Below are 14158 nucleotides of genomic sequence, written 5' to 3'. Positions count from 1 at the left end.
AGTGACTTTTGTGTCAAATTCTTAGTGTTTGATACATATAAGATCATGCCGTCTGTGAACAGAGGCGCTTTTCCTTCTTCTATTCTGATTTGTATGCTTTTTAGTTTTTTCTCTTGTTATTTCTCTGTCTGAAACTTTCAGCACTATGTTCAATTATAGTAGCAAGAGTGGGCATCTTTGCCTTGTTCCTAATCTTAGAGGAAAAGCATTCAGTCTTTCCCATTGAGTATGATGTCAGCTGTGGGATATTCATATATGACTTTTATTATGTTAAGGTAGTTTCCCGCTATTCTTAGTTTGTCTAATGTTTTTATCATGAAAGGGTGTTGAATTTTGTCAAATGTTTTTCCTGCATCCATTGAGATGATCATGTGGTTTTTGTCCTTCATTTTGTTAATGTGATGTAATACATTGATGTAATACATTGATTGATTTTTGTATGTTGAACTATTTTTGAATTCCAGGTATAAATTCCACTTGTCTGTGGTCTATGATCCGTTTAATGTGCTATTGAACTTGGTTTGTTTCTATTTTATATCAATATTCATCAGAACTATTGATCTGTACTTTTCTTGTTATGTCTTTGTCTGGTTTTGGTATCAAAGTAATGCTGGCCTCAGAATAGTTGGGAATGTTTTCTCTTTTTAGAGTCTTTGGAAGAGTTGAAGAAAAACAGGTGTTAATTCTTCTTTAAATGTTTGGTACAATTCTCCAGTGGATCCATCTGGTCTTGGGCTTTTCTTTGTTAGGGGGTTTTTGATTACTGTTTAAGTCTTTTCACTAGTTTTAGGTCTTTTCAGATTTTTTATTTTGTCATGATTCAGTCTTAGTAGGTTGTATGTTTATAGAAAGCTATCCATTTCTTCTAGGTTATATAATTTGTTGGTGTATAATTCTTCCTCTATAATCCTTTTTATTTCTGTGACATCATTTGTAATGTCTCCTTTCATTTCTAATTTTAATTATTTGAGTCTTTCCTCTATTTTTCTTAGTCTAGATAAGGGTTTGTTAATTTTTTTATCTTTCCAAAAATCAACATGCTTTCATTGAGTTTTTTCTACTGTTTTCCATTCTCTATTTTGTTCATCTCTGCTCTAATCTTTATTATTTCCTTCTTTCTTCTGACTTTGTGTTGTTTGTTCTTTCTCTAGTTCCTTGAGGTGTAAGGTTAAGTTATTGATTTGAGATCATTCTTCTTTATTAATGTAAACATTTGCCATTATAAACTTTCCTCTTAGTATTTACCACTCTTGCTGCATCTCATAAGTTTTGGTATAGTGTGTTTTTGTTTTAATCTGTGTCCAGATATTTTCTAAATTCCCTTGTGATTTCTTCTTTGTCCAATTTGTTAAGAATAGGTTGTTTTGTATTCATTTCTTGTCAATTTTTAGAGCATTATATTTTGGGAGTATTAACACTTTGTCCATGACAAAAGTTGCAAATATTATTCCCTATTTATCACACATATTTTTAACTTGCTTCTTGTGTTATTTTTTTATGCACAGGGTTTTCCATGTGTTTGTTTTGTCTTTCATTGGGGCTTATGTTTGTAATAAAATTCATCAATATTCTCCCTTATTGCTTCTAAATTTTGAGTCATGGTCAAAAAGTTTTACTCACTTTCAGGTTATAAAAGAATTAACCCACATTTTCTTTTAGTATTCATTTTATTGCCTCTTTTCTTTACCTCTCTGACCCCTTCATAAATTATATTAGAATATCTTTTAAGAATAAACCCAACTGTATCTTTTTTCCATATTATTACCAACTTATCCTAACCTTACTTATTAAAAAGTCTATGTTTTTCAAACTGATTTTAGATGCCATCTTCACTGCGTACTTTCGCTTGCACTTCTGGAGTTTCTATTCTGTTCCATTGTTAAGTCTCTCTATTCGTCTTGTTTAACTCAGACCTTAATTCGTAACATATTTTTCTTTTCCTGCTATTTCTCTATACAGCTACTACCAATAGTAATGCAATGAGTTACATTTTTAAAAATGAAGCGCATTCACCAATGTTATTTTATTTTTATCATATACCTACAATGTAGTGGGGAAGGGCACCTTTTGCAGACTAGACTCTGGATGCTTTGCCCCTGCTCCTGTAGCACTCTGAACACATCTTTACCATTTTATTTACCACATACGTTGAAATTATCTATTTATAAACACAATTAGAAATTCCTGTGTCTTATAAATACTTGAATATGGTAAGTGTTCAATCAGTGTTTGTTATTGTTAAGCTGAGCACAGAAACTGAGACATAATATAATTAAATGACTTGCTCAAGATGTCACAGAAAAGAGCTGAAGTGGAACGAGAACCCAAGCCTATTTTTCTTAGGCTGGAGCTCATTCTGTTACACCACATACTGAGGCAGTGAAGCATGGAAAATATTATACACAGAAGCCTCTGCCCTGTTTCTGAGAGCTCTGTGGCCTGTGGACCACACTTAGCAGTACATATCCTCCTAGTAGTCTATAGAATGCGGTCAATATGCAAAAAGTCCCCAATAGCAAAAAAAGAAGAAAATGTAAAGTATATGATTTTTCCTAAAAACCACTTTGGCACTTTCTCAAGTGTCTAATTATCAAATAATTTGGAGTTTTGTGAATACACACACACATATGCACACATATGTATACATATATTCATATATACTATTTTTGGATTCAAATTTTCTAAATAACTGTTCAGCATCCATTCATTTGCTTCTTAATCTACTATTTGAATATACATTCATCTGAATCAAGAAATACAATTCTCTTTCAACTAATACAGATCTATGTAATAAACTCTGTTTACTGCCAGCCTATTGCAGTCCATATATTACATATTTTAACATGTGATAAGGTAACCTATTTTTGGATGTTAACAAGAAAAAACTTTATTAGCTACAGGAACAATTAGCATAGAAAATGTTCTCAAGTGGCTGACTTTATACAAGGCTCTATAAAATGAATATTTGAGGGTTGTGCTTTGTTTTGCTTGTTTTGTTTACTATTTCTAAGCTCACCCAACTATGATGAAGTAGAACTCTGTCTTTCCTTTAGTGAGGTGTATAATCCTTATTTTGGCTTCTTTCTGATGACTAAATTGGAAATTCCTCAAAGCTGTAATTCAAAGCCATAGGTGACCTTAAAGAAATGATTTTTTATATGCTACCTTTTATTTTAAGGTAACTTTTCAAATGTGGACCATGCATTTCATTATGTTTAGCTGTCAAGCACGGCATTCATTTGCATTTCTTCCCACTGCTATAATTTTGAGAACTGGCAGGTGACCAAAGAAGAAAAAATATGCATCTACCATCTAGAGTGCAATGTAGGCTTTTTTTTAATTATAATTAAGTAGCATAGATATTCATGATTAGATCAAGGTCAGAAGAGTAGAATATTAGAGCCAAGGACTTAAAGGCACAAAGAATAGGAAAACTGCTCTCTAAAAGTTTTTTTAAAAAAATAGTAATAACTACAATCTTTAAGTTTTGCAATAAAACACTTAAAATAGCTCATCTGTTTTATTTTAAAATGTGCACGCCTGGTGTGTTTGCCATGCACATTTAAACCAGAGCTTGAAGTCTCAGTTGAATTTTTCATTTCAGTATTTTCGTCAACTTCCCATTTCTGCTCCTGGTACAGAAAATCAATTTGAGAATTGTAATGATAATGGACTTTTTTAAAGGCTGAGCCTACATGACACCCAAAATTATTTGCATAGAAGGCATGAGTTTTCTATTAAGTCTAATGGATTAATCCAAGGAAGTGGTATGATGTTTAGATGTAAATGTTTTCAACAGGTATCCATCCTAACATTCAGTGGTAACTACAGTTTCATGGGACAAGGGCCACTCCCTTTGGGTAGACAGATTATTGTACAGTTCCTTTTCTTGGACTCTCTTGCTGACTTACTGGGTCTCTCTCAGTCCAGTTGATCAACTTAGGTTTATTACTTCACCACTTTCTTTCCCTCTTACAACCCATCTAGCACATTGTCTACCTCTTCTCAGTCTCCTTAACCAACCTTTCTCCTGTGATAATTTCCTAACTGATGTGCAGCCCTAGGATTCATTCCAGGGACCCTGAATCTTCTCTTCCTGCCCTCTTTCCTTAACTAATCTCTGGACTCATGGCTTTTAATGCCATCTAATACACCAAACACTCAATGTTATATTGACCTCTCTCCTGACCTTGAAAAGCATATATTCTACTTCTTATTTGACATATTGACTTGGTTATCATCTAATAATTCCTCAAACTTAATTTGACCAAAACACAACTCCTGATTCAGCTAACTACACACTGGCTTCCTGTTTTCTCCCTCTCAATAAAGTCACCAACACCCAGCTGTTTAAGGGGGAAAAAAGTAGACATCTTCAAATTTTCTCACTTCTTCACCCCTTTCCCCATCAGAAAACTTTACTGATTGTTCAAAAACCATCCTATTCTCTTCATATCTCTTCATGGCTACTACTGTACTAGTCTGGGTCACCACTGTCTCTTGCCTGTTCCCCAGGTCCCTAAAATTCATTATCCATGCAGCTACCCGGGTTCCAGGGTAACTATTTTAAAATATACATCATAAGATCTCTCTAGTATACTTAAAACTTCTTAATGGTTTTCTATAATATTGTAGATAAACATCAAGTTCCTTACTTTGAGCTATATGATCTGACCCCCCTGACAACCTCCTAGACCTCATCTCCCCGCAATCTTCCCTCTAACTGAGCTCCTGCCTATTGGCCTTTATGCTTTCTGAACCCCTCCTGGCTAATTTCTACTTCATGATAAGCCTGGCGTATGTTTCTTAGGTCTCTTTGCCTGTTTCTAGTCATTTAATCCTCAGTTCATATGTCAACTCTCTAGGAGGTCTCCTCTACCCCACAATGGGTCTCTATCATAACAGCCCACTGTGTTTTCATCATAGAACTTGCCTAATATTTTCCTGCTTTTAGGGTCTCCCCCACCACAAAGAAGAATCAGGAGTTTGTAGGTACCGTTCACTGCTATATTTTCAGGGCCCAAAACAGTTTCCTGACTCCTAGTAGATTCTCAGTAAGTATGTGGAATAAATCAATGATTGTAATGACATTTCTTTGGCATCAATTATATGCCCTTGCTGTGTTAGCTAGAGTTTTAGACCTCATTCATATGTTCTCATTTCTTGTTTCTTGACCATTTTGTTTTTGTTGCTTCATATCACTATATCTGATACAATTTTATTTGTTTAAACAAGTTCATTTTTCAAAGTACATATTCAACTGAAGCCAGTGCTTCACACAAAGCATGGTTCATGGAGCAGTGCTGGTCTCTGAACTGCTTGTTGCCAGTATACAACAAAATAAATACAGACACTAAGAGAAAACATATAGAAATATTTATGGACAGTGACATCTTATGTCTGTTGAATCTAATAATAAAAATATCAGGGCTTATATTTTGTATGTCTCTATTTTATGTTTAGATATTTCATTTTTATTGGATTTCACAAATGAATTGACCATGATAGTTGAGAAATTTTTTAAAAACTCATTTTTAACGCAGGTTGAAAAGCACTAATCTGAACTACCACTACCTCTCATTAGAAATAAAATGATGGCAATATTTAATAATTTAATAAGATTGCAGGTATCAATTTGTCATGTATTAGAAGCAGATCCAAGTTTATCTTGCAAAAAATAGTGATTGTTTATACAAAAAAAAAGGTTAGTGAGTTTAAAATATATTATATTTAATACAAATTCCTGAATTTTAAAAATTGGGGGGAAACTGGGGAAAATATCTTTGGAAATAATCTTTCATCCTGCAAGTACTTATCATTTAATAATCAAACCTATCTGAAAGCATAAAGTAATTTGGATCAGTGTTCATAATAACCCTACTATCTACCCAGCACCACTTTGCAAGAGTTTAGCAGAGAACAGGTTGATGAGTAATAGAGACAAGATTGTAAGGAAATGTCAGGAAGTTAAGCCACCCAGCCCAGGCTTGTTCAAATTCAGTCTCCAGACTGTTCATCAACACATTCTCTGTTCTCATCTTACTTAAACCTTAAGTAAACTAATTGAAATAGCTAGGAAAGTCTCATAATAGAGCAGTTCATTCTCTAATAATAAAGAGCAGTCCCTATTACTTCTTTCCTAAGAGAAACAAATCTTGGCCTCTCACAGGGGCTTCTGTCTTCTTGGCCTTACCAGTACCTGGGCCTTCATCTACTTCAGGCAATAGTGACTAAGAAGAGGCAAAAGTGACCATACATATAAGCCTATCTCCTGTTAGCAAGTATCCCAACATACTCCCAGATGACCTAAACACACTTCACAAAGGCCACCAAAGAGCTACAGCTGTAATCATTCTTGGTCACTACCAATTTGGGCTGGATTTGATTCAGTGACTTAGAGGTGAAAGGCTCCATATTCAATTACCAGGCCCCCAGCTTCCTCAATTAATCAAAGGCTGACATAATGGGTCTATTACAACTCTTGAAGAAAAGACCAGATCAAATCAATCTAACCACTTTATAGCTATAAAAATATATTAATACATATTCTTTATTTAAACATAAAAACCAAGACTCTATGGCATATAAATGAATTTCATTAGAATGCATTTTATCTAGAATTTTATTATAGGAAACTTGAACATAATCAAAATGATTTTCAAACTATACTTTGAGTTTCTATAGCAGCCTTCTTTGGAGAAACACAAACATTTTCACATTTATTATGCCATTTACCTGGCAACAGTAGTTTGGTGTCTACATAATTTCTGGGGGGATTTATCTGGTCAAAGGGAGTGCTATGAAAAATTGTAACTATCATGATAGCACAGCTGAACTGCTGCCTAAACGGGGGTCTCTTATCTGTCATTGTATCAGGAAATCCTAATGAAGTCAAAGAAAAGGTAGGAACTGAAAGATCATAAAAGAAGCAACAATGAGGTTGCAAATCACTAGCAGTGACTGCTGCCATCTGAAGCAATAAAGCGCTTCTGATCGTGCAGCAACAGCCATGTAAACCTAGAAGAAACTACTGGAAAAGTCAAAAGCCAACTAATCTAATCTGAACTCTTAATGACACTATCAACATGCATAAAATCATTTAGAGAGTTCATAGTCTAACCTTATTTCTAAATCCAAGGATAAAGTCAAAGCAGAGATTACATTTCCCTTCATCTCCATGTCACAATAAGAAGCCACCCTCTACCTGCCAAGTAAAATGAGGATTATTTATATAATAATTTATATGAAAAAATAGTACTAGTTCTTTGTGTTAAGGATGTTAAAGAAAGTTCAGTTTATTGTATTCATTAATGCATTAAAGTTAGAGACTTCTGAGAGATTCTGAAGTCCTTAACTTTGGCGTATTATTTTGTCACCTTTCTTTCCCTTTTAATATGTTTTCATTGATCTTACCTTTTATACTTTTGACATCAATTGCTAGATGCCACCATGGGCTGGCCATCAGGATGCCAGAATCACTGTCAGAAGCGTGGTCCTTTGAGTCCGACCCCTTGGGTGCTAAAAACTTTCACACTTCACTGCCCTGAATCCTTGAATCGTTATCTTTCTGATCAGCATCTTGAAAAACTGGAGAACAATTCCTATACTAATACATAATATCTCCAATTACTTGCAGGTTGTTCTCTCCTGACAAGCGTTGGGGTGTTGGTTAGTGCACTGAAAACATGCCACCTGCAATACTGCCATCTTGGCAGAGACGTGACAAGCCAGTTAGACCATGCCAAAGAAAAAAATGGTGGCTGCTACAGTGAGCTCCATGTAGAAGACACAACATTTTTCCTCACCCTTCTCCCTCTCTTCATTTTTCAGCTCCTATACAGAATGTGCATTATGCAGGTAAGGACAGGTGATGAGTACTACCCCAACAACAGGAAAGTGATTGCATGTCAACAGTGCAAGTCAAGGTGAATTTTCTCCCCAACGAGCGCTTTCCATATACGTCGGCAGGCAGTTATCCCACAGAAGCTTCTCATCATTACAGGCTCTGATTTCCAGAGCTAAGCGGGGTCAGGCAGAGGCATACCTGAGGAGACCCTGGGATGTGTTTCTTTTGTGGAGCTATAAATGTCTGTCAGTAGGTGCAGACAGTACTTCAGAGTGCATAGTCGTAAGGCGTAAGAGCAGTGCACGAACATATCAGATCTGTAGGCAATTACCAAACTTCCCTTTAGCCAAAGGTTTTGCCTTCCTGCCTCATTAAACCTTTAGAAAGTGGTACTAACGAGTAGCTAAATTGACTGATTTGAGTACCACCTCCACTGTACTCTTGAATATAAGTACTAATGAGCAAGTGATTCTCTCCCCACCCACTCTATTAGTTCCTTGGGGAATTCGTTCCTGTGCTGTGAGAAAATCAAGAGAAAATGCTAAGCCCAAAGTACCTTTTATAGATATATGTGATTTAAAATTTTTTTTTACTGTGGTTAGAGTTAAAGACTAACTTATTTACTGAGAAAAATAAATGATTACAAAAGTCTTTGAACAAATCCGGGACTTTGTTCATTGCTAACTCCCAACTTGGAAGTTAGAAGACTCATGAATGAGTTACATTTAGAACTCATAGAATAATAGAGCTGCAACAAAATTTAGAGATTAACTTCATAAACTACTTTATTTGTTAAACAGGAACCTTAGGCTCAGAAAAATTAAGTGACTTTCTTTTGGTAGAGGTGAGGCACCGTAGGTCACAGTTAATAGTAGTGTAAGGGAAAGCGGAATCTGTCCTCTGCCTCTCAGTACAGTGCCTGCCCCTCTAAACCAGGGGTTAGCCATCCACTATCTGAAGGCCAAATCCAGTCCACTATTTTTGTACATCCTGTAAGCTAAGAAGATTTTTACATTTTTATATGTTTGAAAAAAATAAAAAAAGAATAGTATTTTCTAGCACATGAAAATTATATAAAATTTAGCCCAGCATGGTGGCTTACACCTGTAATCCCAGCACTTTGGGAGGCCGAGGCAGGCAGATTACCTGAGGTCGGGAATTCGAAACCAGCTTTACCAAAATGGAGAAACCCTGTCTCTACTAAAAATACATAATTAGTCAGGTGTGGTGGCCATGCCTGTAATCCCAGCTGCTTGGGAGGCTGAGGCTGGAGAATCGCTTGAACCCAGGAGGCGGAGGTTGCGGTGAGCAGAGATCATGCCTTGTACTCCAGCCTGGGAAACAAGAATGAAACTCCATCTCAAAAAAAAAAAAAAAAGAAGAAAAAGCAAAGAAAAATATTAAAATTTAAATTTTAGTGTCCATAAATGAAGTTTTATCAGAACATAGCCATGCTCTTTGTTTTGTCGTATCTATGTCTGCTTATGCACAAAAATAGCAGAGTTGAGTAATTGCCACGGAACCCATATGTGGACATATTTACTATCTGGCCCTTTACAGAAAATTTCTTGACCTCTAGACTAAATAATGCATGAAAGCTAGTCTGATTTAGGAGATTCAAACTCCCTCTTGACTCTACAATAGCAGTAGGCACAAAAACAGAATACAGCAGAAATATTACCCATATATGTAAGCATTAATATAATAAAACATCTTAGATTGGAGGAACTGATAAACAGTACAAAATTACTACATGGCCCATAGCTAACCTCAAAAGCTTATGTGCAAGTAGCACAGAATACCAGTTCCTTACCTTCATAATGCAATGACACCTGACATTTCTTTCCACTAAGTTGGACCCTTCTTTGCACACTGTCATATATTTTTTAATTTAACATAAATTACAATAAATTTTGATGAACTAATTTTTAAGCATATCACCAAATCTAGATGTGCAACTTATTGCAAAGCACAGAAACTAACAGTTACTGATCACCTATTAAGTGCCATAGCTTCTAAAAGATGGCTTCACAGTATGTAATTTAATCCCCACAGCAAGGCTACATGGCTATTACTCTCCTAAATCTGAGGCTCAGAAACTAAGTTGCAACTTGTTCCCAGTCACCTTGCTAATGTGTGGCAGAGCAACATCCCACCTCAGGATTAGTGTCAAGCGCCATGCTTTATTATCCTCAATATCACTCTTGCATTGGGTTAAAAGTCCCTGATACAAACTACATAGATTCCAAAATTATATACAGTAATGTTATGATAGAAACTTCAAAGAAAATGCTTAGATCATACTTCGCCAGGAAGGCAGAGGAATTTCCAATAGGATAGGCTGGGTTTAGATTTTTGCCCCCAGATGAAATAATCACCAGTACAAAGGCAATCAAAGTACCAAGAATAAAACATCATAGAATTTCATACATATTTTAAATTTAGTAGCCATTATTGACCTTCAGTTGCAAGACATACATCTAAAATATGTTGATATTACGGCTGATGAGGTTGCCATTTGACATTACTGGCCAGTCAAAGGTGAGAATGAATCTCTATTGACAGCAATTATTTCTGAATACTCAAAGGCTTGGATGAAATAAAAGTATTTAAAATTTTACAGGGCGATGATTTCAGAACTTGAGGCAGAGGCAGAAATGATTTCAAGCTTTCAAGACACTGCAGCCTTTTCTAAGATTAGGCAATATATTAATATTGCTTCACTAAAGATTAATAGTACATTTGCCACATTATTAAGTTAACAGATTTCTGTGTCTGTGATTCATGCCGATAATAACTTTATTCCTATTAACAATAATTCTCATTTGAAATCAGTAACAGAAACTTCCAAGTTGTGCTGGGAGCCTTTCAGTCTTAGAGTTGTTCCGCTGCCAGCACTTTTTGTTAAAACACATCATTCATTTTCCTCCGATGGGGGATCCATGCTTAATAATTTTATTGAAGGAGGGCAGAACTAACTAATGTTCCTTTAACTCTTGCCATCTGTACTCAGCCAAAACAATCCTTGTTTACTACACTAAGGGTCAAATTAAAGATTGGGAGATAATGATCACCAGGACACGTTGTCTATAGAAAGAATCTCAGTGAAAATGTGGTCTTGTCCTGTGTTTGCGCAGTTAACATGGCAATAGGCTCATTTTACAATTGGTGGACTTGGTAACAGCTGTACTGACACCATAATACTGATTCTCCATATATACCCTCTTGAATTGTACAATTGAGTCTAGAGAAGGGGTTAGCAAATGTTTCAAATGAGAAGTTATCATCTGGATATTTGAGCGAGGCTGCTCTCCCAGGATTGTGGTGAAGCAGGGATCCTAATGCAGCTCTTGTACCATAAGAGTTTGGAGGATCCATTCCTCAAGAAGACTTGGTTGACTTTCTGTCTATGACACTCAATAGCTTTGTGTACCACTGGGAATTAAAGAAATACTATGCGCTACTAGAGATCATGATGGGCCGGGCACGGTGGCTCACACCTGTAATCCCAGCACTTTGAGAGGCCGAGGCAGGCAGATCACGAGGTCAGGAGATCGAGACCATCCTGACTAACACGGTGAAACCTCATCTCTACTAAAAATAAAGAAAAATTAGCCAGGCGTGGTGGCGGGTGCCTGTAGTCTCAGCTACTCGGAAGGCTGAGGCAGGAGAATGGCGTGAACCTGGGAGGTGGAGCTTGTCGTGAGCCGAGATCGCACCACTGCACTCCAGCCTGGGTGACAGAGCGAGACTCTGTCTCAAAAAAAATAAAAATAAAAAAGATCATGATGAAGCTGATGAAGCTGTAACAAAGCTCATGTACTAGAAAAGTGAAGAGACACCTCTTTCATGTGACATCATCCCTTGGTTCTGATATCACACCCGGTTGCCAAGAGGATTGGAATACACTAAGAGGCTCCAAATCAGTGTTAGAGTTTTAGTTAGCATTGGGGTTATTTTTAAAATGAAGAAATTCTAACAATACATTGAGGATTTGGGGTGGAGCACAGGGTTTTTTTTAAAAAAAATTGTATCTTTCACTTTATCATGCAAACCTTTTTCATGTTGTTTCCTTTGTGGAATTCTAGCATCATGTAATTAGTTTGAAGGGAGGGCAAAGACACAAGGTTTTTTTTTTCCTCCCCCTGTTACTTAGTTCACAATGGAAACAAAACCTCTCTAAATAGCCCCCTCAAAGACAGCCTACAGCAATTGACATGTGTCCACATTGGGCCCCTCTTCTTAGGAAAAAGTCATTTCTATATTGCCACCAAACTAGATGCTTTTTAAAGAATCTATTCTAGCCTCATTTTTTTCATCAGGGTAAAAACAGACGTCTTTAGTATTTTTTACTGGTTTTGTATTAGTGTTCATGAAGAAAAGTCATTTTGCTTATCTACAGAATTTAAGTTATTTGGCTTTTTATGTGTCATCTTAAGCACAAAATTGGGGCCATCATTACTTTTCATAGAAAAATTAAGAGAGACTAAATGATGATAGTCTTTGATGAGGAATGAGTACTATTGTCAATAGACTAGACAGAGCTCCTACCACCACAGATGAAGACCCTTTATCAGTTCATACCTGGGAACTTGAAAAACTAGGGAACATCCAGCTCATCCATCACAGAGTATGTGCAAGAGGGTAGGCCTCTGGTGGACGATGCTTTCTTCAAAGTTAAACCCCTGTCTTAATGCATGGATGTTTCCCTCTCGAATACAAATTCCTTCAGGATATTATCTGCAAACTATGAATTCCAACCTGAATTTGGATGGATTTCTTCTGCCGATTGCAGTAATGAATGCCATCAGCAGCCTACCATTACTAATTCTGGCTCCTTTTCTGGAGTATTTCAGCACCTGCCTGTTTCCCTCTAAGAGAGTTGGATCATTTCTGTCAACATGCATCAGTAAGTACAATTTAACCATTTCATGCGAATCGTTTGAAACTTTTTTAAAACAACATTCTGCTAAGATCCGAACTAGCTATATGCTCCTGAGTAGTGTCAGATTTTGATAATATGGAAAACAGGTGAATTTGTGACTGATAACACCCATCTTCCGAAATCTCTAGCCAGACATGTGTCCCATCTTCTTCCCATCCTTTTATGTTTATGTCTCCTCAGAAGACACACCTGATATAAAGAGATGGTGAAATTTCCAGCACTACCAAATGACCTATCCTTAAAGTCAGGCAGTCCTTACCCCTTAAGTCTATGTCAAATAGGTTCTTAAAAATAAACAGTTAATTAATTCCAAAAGATCATTTTAATTTCTGAATCGGTAACAAAATTGATTAAGGATTAGTATTGTAAGTTACAGCTTCAATACAGTACTTTATCAAATAGTAAGTGCAATTTAGGATATCATTCTCAGAACATAATCAATAGGACATAAAATAAAATTTATCTGATTGAAATGGGAGAGGATGGAAGTCCATTCTGATCATATTCTCCTCTGCCTGTCTTCCTTCGACACCATCAGGGAACAAGAGAACAGTGGGGGTGCAGTAAAACAAGTTTCAATCTAAGAATCAGAGAACTCTGACATTGAACTGCTCCTGGTGACTTTTAAAAAGCCACTGAAACTTCCTTGTTTTAGTTTGCTTATTTTTTTTCATTGAGGGACATACCCTAGATAAATTTTGGATCATTTTGTTCTGTAAAACTTTTGAAATCACTCAGGATGACATCAGTGCCCAGAACGTAGTCCAGACACATAGCAAAAGCTCTATAAATGTTAGCTATTATTATGAGTCATTATGTGCAGGGGACACATTTAATTGTTTGGTGAGCATAAACAGAAAGCAAAGGAAGTTTGAAATTCTTAAGTAATATCATGCAATGGTAACCTAATGTCTTATCCTCTACTTGAGAAACAATTCTATTGAAATAGTCAAGGTCAGGCATATAGAAGATTCTCTTCTCTCGGTTAACCTGTTCTTTTTTTTTTTTTTTTTTTTTTTTTAAGACGGAGTCTCGCTCTGTCGCCCAGGCTGGAGTGCAGTGGCGCTATCTCGGCTCACTGCAACCTCTTCCTCCCGGGTTCACGCCATTCTCCTGCCTCAGCCTCCCGAGTAGCTGGGACTACAAGTGCCCACCACCACGCCTGGCTAATTTTTTTTTTGCATTTTTAGTAGAGACGGGGTTTCACTGTGTAAGCCAGGATGGTCTCAATCTCCTGACCTCGTGATCCACCCGCCTCGGCCTCCCAAAGTGCTGGGATTACAGGCGTGAGCCACCATGCCCGGCCAACCTGTTCTTATTCTTAAGAGACTTAGGAGACTATGGCGGAGTCTTCTAGTCACAGATAT

General features: G+C 36.6%; 1 protein-coding gene and 1 long non-coding RNA gene across 2 annotated transcripts in view; one reads left to right on the top strand and one right to left on the bottom strand.

The window, feature by feature from the left end:
- The window catches only part of SLC15A5 (solute carrier family 15 member 5), an 87824-nt gene that overhangs the window by 25282 nt on the left and 48384 nt on the right, over positions 1-14158 (top strand). The window contains exons 4-5 of the mRNA XM_034935426.2: positions 7637-7867; positions 12579-12755. Of these exons, the coding sequence (XP_034791317.1) occupies positions 7637-7867; positions 12579-12755 (408 nt within the window). The remainder of the gene's footprint in view (positions 1-7636; positions 7868-12578; positions 12756-14158) is intronic.
- LOC117975386 (uncharacterized) overlaps positions 1-14158 on the bottom strand; it is a 67371-nt gene that overhangs the window by 11965 nt on the left and 41248 nt on the right. The window lies entirely within an intron of this gene.

Source organism: Pan paniscus, chromosome 10, assembly GCF_029289425.2.
Source record: "Pan paniscus chromosome 10, NHGRI_mPanPan1-v2.0_pri, whole genome shotgun sequence".
NCBI classification, from domain to species: domain Eukaryota; kingdom Metazoa; phylum Chordata; class Mammalia; order Primates; family Hominidae; genus Pan; species Pan paniscus.
This window is presented reverse-complemented; position numbering and strand designations above follow the sequence as displayed.